The sequence below is a fragment of the Rhamphochromis sp. 'chilingali' genome (genome assembly GCF_963969265.1).
Source record: "Rhamphochromis sp. 'chilingali' genome assembly, chromosome: 7".
In the NCBI taxonomy this organism is placed as follows: domain Eukaryota; kingdom Metazoa; phylum Chordata; class Actinopteri; order Cichliformes; family Cichlidae; genus Rhamphochromis; species Rhamphochromis sp. 'chilingali'.
Genome location: NC_137934.1, coordinates 1,518,970 through 1,532,702, shown reverse-complemented (window position 1 = coordinate 1,532,702; position 13,733 = coordinate 1,518,970). Strand labels below are relative to the sequence as shown.

General features: G+C 41.9%; 2 protein-coding genes across 2 annotated transcripts in view; one reads left to right on the top strand and one right to left on the bottom strand.

Annotated features, from left to right (window-relative positions):
- Positions 1–1,278: 1,278 nt before the first annotated feature.
- On the top strand, positions 1,279–10,603 carry abhd8b (abhydrolase domain containing 8b). Its single transcript, XM_080887633.1, has 5 exons — positions 1,279–1,332; positions 4,517–5,326; positions 7,030–7,200; positions 7,631–7,847; positions 8,905–10,603. The coding sequence occupies exons 2-5, from the start codon at positions 4,527–4,529 to the stop codon at positions 9,142–9,144; spliced, it is 1,428 nt and encodes a 475-aa protein (XP_080743759.1). The 5' UTR covers positions 1,279–1,332; positions 4,517–4,526; the 3' UTR covers positions 9,145–10,603.
- Positions 10,604–10,757: 154 nt separating this feature from the next.
- The window catches only part of ptprc (protein tyrosine phosphatase receptor type C), a gene marked incomplete at its 5' end in the record, with an annotated part of 36,471 nt that continues 33,495 nt past the window's right edge, over positions 10,758–13,733 (bottom strand). Inside the window, 2 exons of the mRNA XM_080887219.1 lie at positions 10,758–12,665; positions 13,185–13,320. Of these exons, the coding sequence (XP_080743345.1) occupies positions 12,348–12,665; positions 13,185–13,320 (454 nt within the window). The 3' untranslated portion in view covers positions 10,758–12,347. The remainder of the gene's footprint in view (positions 12,666–13,184; positions 13,321–13,733) is intronic.

Genomic DNA, 13,733 nt, shown 5'->3' with positions numbered 1-13,733 from the left:
GAGGTACCGAGAGTTTGCAGTGACTTCCAGGCTGGGCAGAGAGCAGCCAGTGATCTTCTGGGCTGTGTTGATGACCCTCTGCAGTACTTTCCTGTCTGCAGCTGAGCACCCTGCATACCATGTTGTTATGCCGTACGTTAGGATGCTCTCTATGGTGGCTCTGTAAAATGTCACCAGCAGCCTCTCCTCCAGGTTGTTCCTCCTGAGCACTCTCAGAAAGTGGAGACGCTGCTGGGCCTTTTTTTTTTTTTTACCACCGCCGTGGTATTTGTAGTCCAGGAGAGGTCATCAGAGATCTGCACGCCCAGAAACCTCATGGAGTGTACCCTCTCCACACAGCTCCTGTGAATGTAAAGTGGGGCCGGGTCTGCTCTGCCCTTCCTGAAGTCCAAGATAAGTTCTTTAGTTTTCGTGGTGTTCAGTTGGAGGTTGTTAACTGAACACCACTCAGTCAGTCTGTTGACCTCATCTCTGTAGTCCGACTCATCCCCCCTTGAGATGAGTCCAACCACTGTGGTGTCATCCACGAAAAGTGAGTAAAGAGAGTTATTTAAAAGTGAGGTGAAGGAAGTATTATTAGAAGTGAGTGAAAGAATTCATGGTTTTGTTAAGCAAGGCTGTCTAAGAAATTGACCACATTTAAAGGGAAACTGTGGCTCAGCTAATTTGCTTTCCTGATCAACAAAAGAAGAGAGAGAGAGACAAAGGGGTGTGGCAGAGAGAGAGAGAGAGAGAAGCAGACAAGATGCAAGAAAAACAAAGAGGAAGCGGTGAGGAAAGGTGGCAAGGAAGAATGGACTGAGTGCTTTCTAAAAGTGTGCCAGTGGGTTTCGGATGAAAAGCCACCCCCCCTCCCCTCTCTCTCTCACACACACACACGCACGCACGCACGCACGCACGCACGCACACACACACACACACACACACACACACACACACACACACACACACACACACACACAGGCAGGAACACTTCATGCCCTTAAATGTATGTCGACCAACAAGATTTTTATTGTCAATTGTTCAAACATTTATGCTTATATTAACTTTTTATTTTATTTTAGAAAAGCCGCAGGTATTGTTGTTCCCCCCCCCCGACACACACCCTTCTTTACGTTTCTTTTTCTTTGCTTTTTTAATTGATTTAAATGTTAATCGGTTTTACTTCACTGGCACCTTTCCCGCCGGACAAACAGGTTTCTCTCCAATTGTCTGGTCTCCCCTTACATAGCAGCGGGGGACAAGTGTTCACTCCCACTAACAGAACAGGGAGCCAACGGTGTTTGTAAGACGATCAGCTATCGATGGATTAAAAACATCCGCGGAGCTCCGGTGGGTTTCTGAGCGCACGCGCAGATATTTCAGCGTGGACGTGGAGTTTCTGGAGCGCGCAGATATGTGGATCTACCTGTGACCCACAAAGAGATGCGCTGTCAGTCGGTCGATACTGGCCGCCATGTGGACAGGGCAACAAAATCCAGATAAATTAGATTACTGGATTGACCGCAACAGATTATAGTTCTCCTACTTCCCCGATGCTTGACGAGAAAACAATCTGAAAAATTAGACGGAATTTGAAGGGAAACAGGGAAAGGTAAGCCTTCTGATTTAATTAGTGTGTTTATCCCATTTTTTTCTGCGGACTGTAAATATTCAGATTATAAAGTAGTTTAAGGATTTCTGCAGGAGGCAAGACGAAGGTCGCTATGTAAAGGTGAGCTCCGTCATTGAAGACGCACGGGTCATTCGTGTAAATAACGAAAAGGATTTTTATTTGACGTTACATTCTAGTGTACACTGAAAAGAGAAACCTTCTGGCACTTGCTTCACCTGATGCATCAGACAGTGAGTCTATTCAAAGAGCTTTGATTGTGTTTAGTGAATGGATGGGCCCAGCAGCTTTAAATACCAGGTACAAGACTCCTATTATTATTATTAGTAGTAGTAGTAGAAGAAGAAGACCACCACCCAAACCATTAGAGATGGATTTTCGTTGTTGTTTTGCTTAAATTATTTCTTAATGGTCACTTTGATGAATTTGTAGTTACAACAAACTGGTTATAAAAATGTATAACTTACTAACATATCACATTTCAAAGCTTCAGTCCACACCTGATATGTGATTCTAGTTGTGTCAAACATGTCAGCAAATGCAATGGATCTTTAATGGTGCAGCACAACTAATACACTGATTAAATAAACAAGTGCGAGACTATAGCAACAGTGAAGCTAATGCAGTTGTTTTTAATCCGAATTACAGTCTCTACTCGTTTTTCTGCGCATCAGTCCCACTGTGATTGTGTCTAACCTGCATGCAATGTTATATAACAGCCAGTCACAGTCTCTGACCGCAGGGCCCGAGCAGGAACTTTAGCAAGAAGCAAACTCACTAATAGGGACGACTTTAATCAGGTGATATTTAAATGGACGGCACAGCCACAGGGAGGATGTTGTGAATATCTGCCTGTGAACATAAGCTCATCATGGTTCAATCAATAGATAGTAACACCCTGGCTGTACTTTGCATAAAAAATATAGTGTTAGATGAATGTAGGTACTTTCATGTGTGACTTTGTGTTACAATATGTTAAAAAAAAAGAGTCCTTCCCACTCTGCATCTATGTGAATGTGTCCTGATTGTGTTAAGACCTTCTTTGTGTTCAGTTCATTTACATCAGGGGTGTCAAATTCGTGGCTCGGGGGCCACTTGCGGCCCACGTCACTTGCGGCCCGTATATTGACGTGAAGAAACATAATGCAATTTGAAGGGACTTCTTATGTTTGGGAGGATTTGTTTGTTGTTGAGTGCGATGCTAAAATAAGTTCTTTAAAAAGCCAAAAATGATTCAATATGAAGGCAACATGAGCAGAGAGCACAAACATGCTGAGGGATCGGCTGTCTGCTGTCACAGACTCATGTGTGCACTTAATACAAACAAAACAATAGCAGAAGTGATGCCACGTGTGAAAGAGAGAACGAGTGTCATTATTTGGTATTTCAATCAAAGGCTTCAGTTAGTTATGAGTTTGCAGTTTTGTCTTGTTATACAATATTTGAAATGTAAATTCTGGTGAGGGGGATGAGGGGGGATCGGACTATGTGACAGGGGGCGTGGTAGATGGATAAATGTTTATCTTTTATGCTTGTAAGCTGGTTCAGGTTATGATCCAGCCTCGCCAGTATTTTATACAAATGGAACAGGAAATAAAATGCGTCACTCCTTCTGCCTGATCAAAATGATGCCTTTTGTTGTGAGATGAATGGGCGACCCTCACTTATGTGAAAATGCCGCTCTCAGCCTCTTCCTGTCAGTACAGGCAGCACCGCACTGTTATTTGGAGAGTGGATGTGCCAGTATAAGCAGAAAGGACTAAAAGGGCCAAGCAGGAATATTGTTTTACGTTGTGCTTATAATCCCCACATGAAAACAGGAGCTGATGTAAAGTTGAGAGAAAAACGCAACAGTATAAAACTGTCTCTGCACAGTGCCATAGTTTCCTGTTTTTATCCAGAGACAGATTGTGCTCTGTGGACTTAAACAGAGAGACTGAGAGTATAATCCTTTCTAGTAGGGAGGAAGGTAGGATAATGCAGCCAGCAGAGACGCTTGCAGACCCTGCATGGCTGCTGTTGCCATAGCAGATAATCAACCAACAACTGATACTGCAGGAGGACCTGTGTAATGCACAGCGACACCTTTTGGGGGCTGTTTAGTTACAAAATTGTTGCAGAAGTTTCAAAAGAAGCAAGGAAGTAGAAAGGTGGTTGTATTGGAATTGAAGAATATGATATACAGTAGAAGAAGAAGAGCGTGCTGTCTATATGAGCTTAATTTACACCAAAGTAACACTGGCTTTTCTTTATTCATGAATATCCTTCAATAATCACTGAGCAACGCTTCAAAAAAAGCACCTTTAATCACCGATGGGTTGTTGTGTGGTTTTAACCAGTAGTGCTGCTGCGTGTTGCTCCTGCAGAGCGATCACATGGTGGACAGCTTTAACTCAGGGAGCTATTACCATCCGTTCATGTCTATTAATACCACGAAAGGCCGTGCTGAGTAAAGATGGTGATCAGTTACATCTGACAGAAAGCAGCAAGGCTTTAAGTTGTAAACAGATGCCGGGTTGTAAAGGCACCTGAACTTGTTTATTTCTCTGAATGGTACATTTAAGCTTCCCAGATAGTCAGTTGATGTAGAGAAGTCTTAAATGACATGCAGCATATATTTACTTAATATTTGCCATTTAACTCTGCTGTTTCTCCAAATGCATGTGCTTGATGCATGTATGCATGTGTACTGTGCCTTCATCTCCTCATATTCATCTTCCTGAGCGAATTTCTAATGACATGAGCAGAGAATCATTTTGCCATAGTTTTGTGTTCTTATTCTGGCTTAACTAGAGAGCTTGCTTGTATGATAAAGGTTCACATTGCTGCCTGTCTGCATCTCTTCAATGACCCTCTTCGCTCGTGTTTCTTATGTGTGTTTTTATGTGACTATATTCCCTGCAGACTGGCAGCCATGCTGACCAGCTTTCTGGAAGGTCTGCTCTGCTGCTTCACCTCAAAGCCGACCAATATTGTGGTTCCTGTAGAAACCTCAGAACCTGCTGATGGCTACGAGTTTGTGGAGGTAAAACCGGGCCGCATTCTGCGAGTTCGGCATATCATCCCCGACAGGCCGGTGGTGGAGGAGCCCACCGGGCTTGGTGGGAGTGTGAGCTGCAAACGAAAAATCACAGTTTACCGTAACGGACAGCTGTTCATTGAGAACTTGGGTGACAGGGCGAGTGCAGAGCTGAAAAGCTGCCAGAATGGAGAGACAGAACCCAACAGCACCATGGAGGTAGAACTGACGGACTGTGGTAATTCGTCGCCGCCCGTCAGCATTCCTGAGGCGAGATCAGACTCTCTCACGGCTGGAAACAACGGCGCATCCGACACAGCAGCAGCAGTGGGTGAGGCTTCTGCTGCTGGACAGACTGACCAATCTCAGCAACCCAGGAAGCGCAGGCGGAAGCCCAAGCGCACTGTGGTGATTGACTGTGAAAGGAAGATATCAGCCTGTAAAGGGACACATCCAGATGTGACGTTGTTCTTCATTCACGGAGTCGGAGGTTCGCTGGATATCTGGGGAAGCCAGCTGGACTTCTTTTCTCGGCTGGGCTACGAAGTGATTGCCCCGGACCTGGCAGGACACGGAGCCAGCTCAGCACCGCAGATTCCTGCAGCGTATACGTTCTATGCGCTGGCTGAGGATATGAGAATCATCTTCAAGAGATACGCTCGGAAGAGGAATATCCTCATAGGACACTCTTACGGGTGAGTCCCAGATCACAGCGTTCAAACAGAACACGGTCCGGAGGTCATCCAGAAGTGTTCAGGAAACCTCAGCGCCTCTTTGTTTCAGTCATTTGTCAGGCAAAGATCTGAGATCTTACTGGAGGTTCTGAAATATAAGAATTTACTCTGCAGTTTCATTAAAATTCAACATATTTAGATTTCATGAAGATAAAACAAGAATTTTACCAAACCAACTTCAAGCACTTTAACAGTCACAGCAGTTATAAAGTGATACACAAAAATGATTAAATACATTAAAAACAATCAAAAGTACAAAAATAACACCAATTAAGCTACAATAAAAACAAATACACTGGTTCAAAGACCACAAGGGATGAATAATTAAAAATGTTCAAAACTAATTCTAAAAATAGTTTTTTTAGACACATCATAATAAGCTATGGAAAATAAAGTTGCCAGTAAACAAAAGGTGTAGCAACATACAGTGGGACATGCTATACAGTAACAAAAGATATGTTAAGAAGAACTGTTAAACTTCTATAATTAGAGCTATAATTAAAACCACAAATGTAAATTATACAGCACAGACATTTAGTATGTGAATAACATATATATTTAATTTCAAAGGGACTTTCTAGTCTAACTAAATAAATGATTCTTTGCCCTCATAAGCATGAAACAATAACTTTGAGTAAAATACAACAGAATAAATGGTAAACAGACTGGTTCTTATAAAGTGCTTTTCTACTCTACTCAGCACTCAGGTAGCTTTATACAACTTGCATGATTCATCCAAGCACTTTTTTCTATGCATATGTGCTTTCTGACTAACATTTACACTGATGGATGCATCAGAGAGCAACTTTAATTCATTTTTATTTAAATAGCACCAAATCACAACAACAGTCGCCTCAAGGTGCTTCATATTGTAAGGTAGATCGTACAATAATAGATACAGAGAAAAACCCAACAATCATATGACCCCTATGAGCAGCACTTTGGTGACAGTGGGAAGGAAAAACTCCCTTTTAACAGGAAGAAACCTCCGACAGAACCAGGCTCAGGGAGGGGCGGGGCCATCTGCTGTGATTGGTTGGGGTTGGGGACTAACTTGGGTTTAGAATCTTTCCCAAGGATATTTGGCACCACCCACAAACCGCCAGCCTTCAGTTAGTATGTATGCTCTGCCTCCTGAATAAACCTGTAAACTGAATCTATGCCCATCCAGTGAACTCCTTTTGACCAGATTCTAATAAGTGTGTTTTGCATTGTATGTAACAAAAATTACATGGAAAGTTTACACGTAATCAAATTCCTGTAATTTCCTGCAAACAAATGACTTGAAGTCGGCATTTTGTGCATAAATACTTTTTCGAGTGTAGTGAATATAAATAATGCTAAATTTTATTCTGTCTGTTATTTAGCTGGGTCTTATGCTACACTAACTTCCTTTTACTTCCTGTATAGCCATTAAAATCAGTGTTATTGCTGTTAACTGTGATAATTATTGCTCAGTTTCTTACACACTATATTTAATCCAGACTTTAAAGACGTGCTGACTTGTGAAAATGTGAGCAAGTGAAAAAGTGAGGCACAATATTTGGACTCACACATAAAAAAAGGCCAATTCTGAACAGTAGATTTCAAAGATGACTACCACAGCATGATTACCTGGTTTTTTCAGTCTGTCCTGTAACCGGCCTGTTGTTCTTTTTGTCTAGTGTGTCGTTCTGCACCTTCCTGGCTCATGAATATCCAGAACAAATTCACAAGATGGTGATGATCAACGGCGGCGGTCCCACAGCTCTGGAGCCCAGCCTCTGCTCCATCTTCAACCTGCCCACCTGTGTGCTTCACTGCCTCTCCCCGCTGCTCGCCTGGTGCTTTCTCAAGTAAGACAGCGAAATTGAAAGATCCTCCAAGGAAGGAGGCACGACTCAGTTTGTTTTCTGTTTCTCTAAACAGTTGAAGTTCAGGTTTGTAGCCTCCTAAACATAAACGCAATGAGTCCAGTCAGATGAAATGTGCACACAGTTGGGTATTTTGCAGTGTTATACATTGCTTTTTCAATATTACATCATAGTGCCAATATTTATTTAAGACCAATCGTATTTACACATTTTGCAGAAAGAGTGTGAGTAAGAGAGTTTGACAAAGAAATAAAAGTCGTGCAGACAGTAAAACTGTCTGTAGTAGCAAATCCTGTTTATTGTATGTGTAATATCATGTATGTAGGATAATTCTTCTTATGTTTAATCTGCTGTTAAATTAATGTTTAAAATAATAATTTTTTCTTTGGTATAAATGTCGTCTACTCTGCAGGGCGGGCTTTGCTCGGCAGGGCGCCAGGGAGAAGCAGTTGCTGAAAGAGAACAATGCCTTCAATGTGTCGTCTTTTGTGTTGCGTGCCATGATGAGCGGGCAGTACTGGCCTGAGGGGGACGAGGTCTACCACGCTGAGCTGACAGTGCCCGTCCTGCTGGTGCATGGCATGCATGACAAATTTGTCCCTGTTGAAGAGGACCAACGAATGGCAGAAGTAAGTGGGGGGTCTCACACTTCCTAATGAAGCTATTATTATTATAAATAACAGATTGTGGACTGAAAACATCATTCTGTGGTGAAAAGGATAAGAAATGTGTCCCAGTTTGGAAAGAAGAAAATCCAGTTAAAAAACTTCATTAAAACAGACGTTCAGCTTTATTTATACAGCAACAAAGCACAACAACAGGTGCCTCAATGTGCTTTATATTGTAAGGTAGCGAAAACCACAACAATCAGAAGATCCCCAATGAGCAAGTGCTATGGTGACAGTAGGAAGGAAAAACTCCTTTTTAACAGGAAGAAACCTCAGAACCAGCTCAGGGAGGGGCGGGGCCATCTGCTGCAACCAGCTGGGGTGATTGGAGGAAGACGGGACAAAGACGTGGAAGAGCGTCATAATTTCAAAGCTATGTAATATAAGATAAGAATCATCACCTTGCTTTGTGTTTCAAGTTGAACTCTCTGGTGAACATTTGATAATCTTTCAGCCTGGTTCTTCTCTCTGATGAAAATAGCTGCTCTGCACGCAGCGATGAAATTAGCTTAGGAAACAGATCGTTCCCTCAGGGGTCGGTAATCAAAGCAAAGATAGAAATATAATTCTCAGGTGGCCAGAAAAACAACTGAATCAGTGCTTTGCTAAACGAGCAGCAGTTTGCAAACAAATTCACCGTAACAAGCTGAAATATGAAATCAGGTCAGTTTACAGCATCCAGTGAATGTTTAAAAAAATCAGCTGCTTTAACAAATTCTCAGGTAAACAGCAGCTAAAACGATGATGCAGCGGCTGAACTTTAGTGGCTGATTCATGAGAAGAGACACAGAAATTCATGTAAATGCCAAATCGTGTCCTTCTGTCAACTTACACACATAATGTGCTTGTTTTCCGCCCACTAAAAAGGACCAAAAGGTTTTGTTTGGATTCACACTTTGACTCTGATTCATTCATTTGAACTGTAGTTTGTTATTTGCAGAAATATTTGACAATATCATTCAGAAAGTGTTGAGCTGGTGATGAGTCTAACCTTTATTCTTATCCTTATTTTTATCAGATACTTCTAATGGCGTTCCTGAAGGTCTTGGAGGACGGCAGTCACATGGTCATGATGGAGTGTCCGGATCCTGTTAATACGCTCCTGCACGAGTTCTTCCTCTGGGAACCGCTGACCCTCCCAGCGCCAAAGAAAGAGTCCAAAACCCGTCCAGAGACCGCTAAAGCTCGAACTGATAACACTCAGGCGATAGCTGAGCCCAGCAAGGCCCGGCCTGCGACTGCTAAACCAGCCCAATGAAGCGGCAGCAGGTTCACATCAGAGCTGAAACACTGGTTGTTACGGTGAATCGTGGTCGGCCAGTCGGTGCATCACAAGCATCCCAGTGCATCTGGTGCAAGCTGTTAAACCTGATGATGAGCCAGTTAACTGGTCCTGCTGGAGGCGGGACACTCTGCAGAGGTCACTGATTCCAAATAAACTCCAACCACGTAACACACAGCAGCGAGGACGCGTTTGTGCCTTGAACTGATGCGTTACAGTGACGGTACCTGGATCGGGGAAGCACAAATGGAAACAGCCACGAAGGCAACGATGAAAACAGCTGCCAAGTGGGAAAGATGATAAACTGGGACAAGAACATGTGGCTCCTGGTTGAGCACAAGCTGTAATTAACAGCTGAGACTCAACCTTATGAAGTGTAGCTGGATAGTCAGTCATTGTTTTTATTCCTCATAAGTATTGTAAACCTTACCTGTTGTAAAGGTAAGCATGCGAAAATAACACAATGCCATACGCAAAATAACTAATTGAGAAGATGTTTTTTGATGAAAAACAAAACCTCCATCCATTGGCCTTTTTCTTCTCTCTTCTCTTCTTCTCACTGATGCATGAAGCTCAGTGTAGCTATGAAAGCAGCTGCTTCTGGTATTTAATAGAAATGCATTAATGGGGGTTTGGGGGGGATCCAGAAAGAAGTGAAAGTAAGTTTGCTGCTTCTGAGACATCAAGAAAATGATGTTCAATCGAGTGTGCACGGCTAAACTTAGCAATGACTGCAGGTCATCACTGAGTCCTACATTTACAGGAACAGCACGATCGCATGTATGCAGCGAGGTGTAACTGCAGCAGGAAACGAAGCATGTCGAGCACTGCAACAGAGAACATGTCCAAGCTGAACACCACAAAGTATTTGCAGACACTATTGATTGTGTAGTGCTGCTACGTGTCGGTGCTGTAGCACCTCTGAGATTTCATTCCTCACTAAAACTGACTGAGAGTCGCTGACAAACAGCTTCTACGTGTCCTTTATTACACTGTGTTGTGTTATTGTGTCTGCTGAATGCACACAAAAGAGTTTAGCTTGGAAACATGTTACTGTCCAGTGCACCGACTGTAACGTTTGAGTCCTTCGTAGTTTAACGTGGACGTCTGTGACGCCACAGCGTAAACAATCAACACTACGAAGCTGTTAAATCCTCTGTGACTGTAAAGGTTTAGTTCGTTAGAGGATTTAAATTCTGGCATTTGCTGTGTTCACAAACCCTCACAGGGCCTCAGTCAGCTGTACAGGGCACAGATCTCACCCTTTTCTTTCTTTTCAAACATATTTGATTTTTTAAATTCGTAGGACAGACTTTTTATACTTTTGACTTCAGGTTAGGATGAATGTTTCTGAGATTCAAAGCAAGAAATGTTGCTTTTGATTCAAATGGAAGGAAACTGTCTGCTTTGTGTCTTGTGTGTCTTAAATTTTGTAACTGTTGGCCTTTGTCAAAGAAAAACATGATAAATTATTTACATGATCACAGTAAATGTGAATTTTCAAAAAAATAAAAGATAAATCTTCTGTTTTTTCTACATTTGGAGCAGCTGCCATTTTAATTTTCTTAAAATCAGAAACAACCTTCTTTACAGTTATATTGTTGCACACAAACAAACAGAAGCTGTCCAACCACAGCGAATTAGCACTGGGAGTCACAACGTCCCCCCCACACGTGCTCGAGGATTAAAGTGCTGACATCTGTGCGAGTATTCACAAAGCTTCCAAAGGTACAAACAATAATCGAAACTGTAAAATCTTGATATTTCTCACATGGTCCCGTCAAAGTTGAGACTAAATCTCGATAAAACAAAAGTAAAGACATAAAAACTGCTTCTAAGGTGAGACTGAAAGAAGGACTTAAGAGAATTTTAAGCAGAGAGGAAACAGAATATTCATAGTTCATATTATTCACTTAAATCATATTTATCCATTTAAGCAAAGGAAGATCCAAAGCACAGGTTATGCAACACAGCCAATAAAAACAAGCCCAGCGGTTCTCACACATTAAATAAATGTAAGCAAACTATAAATGTCAACAGTGAGCAAAGTTTCTACATTTTTAAGGCAGAATGAATAAATGGTAAATGGCCTGTATTTGTATAGCGCTGTACACATTCACACACTGGTGTGAATGAATAACATCCTATTTATTGAAATGAGATATTTCTATTTATGCGTTTTAAAGAGATTTAATTATATGACTGAGTCTATTTTTTGCACTGTCAGTTTTCTATTTTGTTTTCCCATCTTTTGAAACAATCACACACTTAGCAACGACTTTTGATGAAGCTCGAGGTTTTGGTTTCTGGCTCAGAGCCGCCCTGAGACGAGCTGAGACGTGTTATTAGTGTGTTCTCTCTGATCGGCCGCTCAGCCCTGAAACTAATATGTAGAAACAAAGACACGTGTATGATTTTAACCTCCTGAAGATTTGAGCTCGTTTTCACATTTTTCTATTCAAGGAAAGATCCAGAGTAAAATGTCATCAGGTAAATTTATTGCAAACGAAAAAGAAAACTGTTGACCCAGTCTGCTCCACGAGTACGTTACTGGTGTGACTCAAAGAAACTCAGCACAACCAAAAAATGTTGATTCAAATGTTGCTCCAACTTCATTAGTGGGAGAAATATACAACAGATACTTCAAACCTTTCAGTGTTCCTGTAGTAAGAAGCTGAGTGAGGAACATATTTATCTTTTAAAGATATGCTTAACAAAGCCGATGACAGTGAGCAAATACAACGCATAAATACAACTGTAATAAAAAAACGCAGTGTGCCATAAAACACTGACTTTAACTAAATGTTCAAAAAATGCTTGTTACTATGTATAAATGAGGAAACAGAAGATGAACTAAATAACAGCGTAGAGGACAAAACAACTCGTCTGCTGTATATTTCAGATTTAGTTGTTAGACCCCTTTAAATATCCAGTAAAGGGTCCAGTTTGATGACAGCTGTGCTGGTAAACTTTGTGAAAAGAGAGAAATTACATTTGCATTCAGAAACATTTATAACTTAATTTAAATCAAACACTTTGGAAACTGACGTGAGATATTTGGTCAAATTCTTCCACAAATCTAAAAGTTTTACAACGTTTATACATTCATAAGGTAATTTAAAAAAGCATAAAACTGAAGCGCTTATTTCCATCAGTGGACACAGTCACGGCCGGCACCCTCACACCTCCACCGTGACAGTGGGACCGTTGCTGGTGTCGTCCAGCGGCGTGGTCTCCGTGGGTGGGGCCTCTTTCTCCGCCTCCTCTTTCTTCTCTTCTTTGTCAGGCACCAGAGGAGTGCTCTCTGCTGCCGCCTGCTGCTCGTTGCTGGTAGTGCTGGCTGGCTCCTCAGCCTTGCCTTCGTCTTTCTGCTCGGCCGCTTTCGTCTCGTTGACGATCTGCACCGAGTCGGCTGCAGAGGCCTGCACCGGTTTCACTTCCCCGTTTTGAACGGGGAACACGGCCTCCACGGCGTCATATATAAACTGGTATTGCTCCTGTTAGAAACACAGGAAACAAATATTGTTTCAGTGTGTTTCTTGTTAGAGTGAATCTTGCTTTCTTTGCTGTCTTACACACTTCCCTAAATAACCAGCAGGAAGAATCCCACGAACACAACACAAACACTGAACCGATACTACTAAACTCTGTGTGGACAAGCACGGATATCACAGTGCTTCATATCAGACTTCTACTGTCGCCACAAACTAGTCATTACAGTTTCCAGCTGCTGTAAAAGTTCACATAAGCCTGAACACACTGCTGAAAACAGGCAAAATGCAACAATGACTCAAGTTTACATCAGCAGCAGGGAGAAAACAAATGGGCGTGGCTTTTTCATAGATTTGTTATCAAATAGAAGGCAGAAATGATCTTTATACTTGAGCTTACTTTTGTTTTTAAAACAGTAATATAAAATATACATTTCATAGTGAGCTAGAACAGGGAACTGGTGATGTGCAACGCTGATCTCTGGTTATAAGCAGAGTGTGAACGATTGTGTTCCTCTTTCTCACCAGGCTGGAGACCATGCGCTGTCTCTCTTTGCGCAGCGTTTTGACCACTTGGAAAACATCCACCAGCTTCTCGCTCTCAGCGTTGTCCAGCACGTTCCACAGGGCGCAGAAAACCCCCGAGCGGGACGAGCCGTCGCTGAGGAGCACACAAGTTACAAACAGGAGTTTATTAATTTATACATATCCATTTATGTATTAGACAGCTGTGGGCCTGTGAAGGACATCACATGAAAAGTGGATCTGTTGTCATAGGAAATAAAAATATAACTAATTAAACATCAAACAAAGGATTTCCTTAAAAGAATAATTGATGTTGGGTTAAATTCATGGGAATACTCAACTATTCCTGATCAGCTGACCTTTACTGTCTTTCACACTAACATAGATGCATTTTACTGTGTACACTCGGTAATCACACTTTGTGTGAGGTGTCTTTAGAGAGTGCTGTTGGGAGTGTTCACACTATTTTTATAACATATTCATGCCTGAAAGGAAATCAAATGCATGGTTTCCTTGAAATGAGGTGAGGCTGCAAAGCAGGGTGAGCTC

What these genes read in the sequence shown, in the direction of transcription:
- abhd8b (XM_080887633.1), top strand. Translation starts at nt 4,527, where the DNA reads ATGCTGACCAGCTTTCTGGAAGGTCTGCTCTGCTGCTTCACCTCAAAG. An exon ending in CTCATAGGACACTCTTACGG is followed by an intron (nt 5,327 to 7,029) that starts GTGAGTCCCAGA and finishes CTTTTTGTCTAG; the next exon opens with TGTGTCGTTCTGCACCTTCC. An exon ending in CTCGCCTGGTGCTTTCTCAA is followed by an intron (nt 7,201 to 7,630) that starts GTAAGACAGCGA and finishes TCTACTCTGCAG; the next exon opens with GGCGGGCTTTGCTCGGCAGG.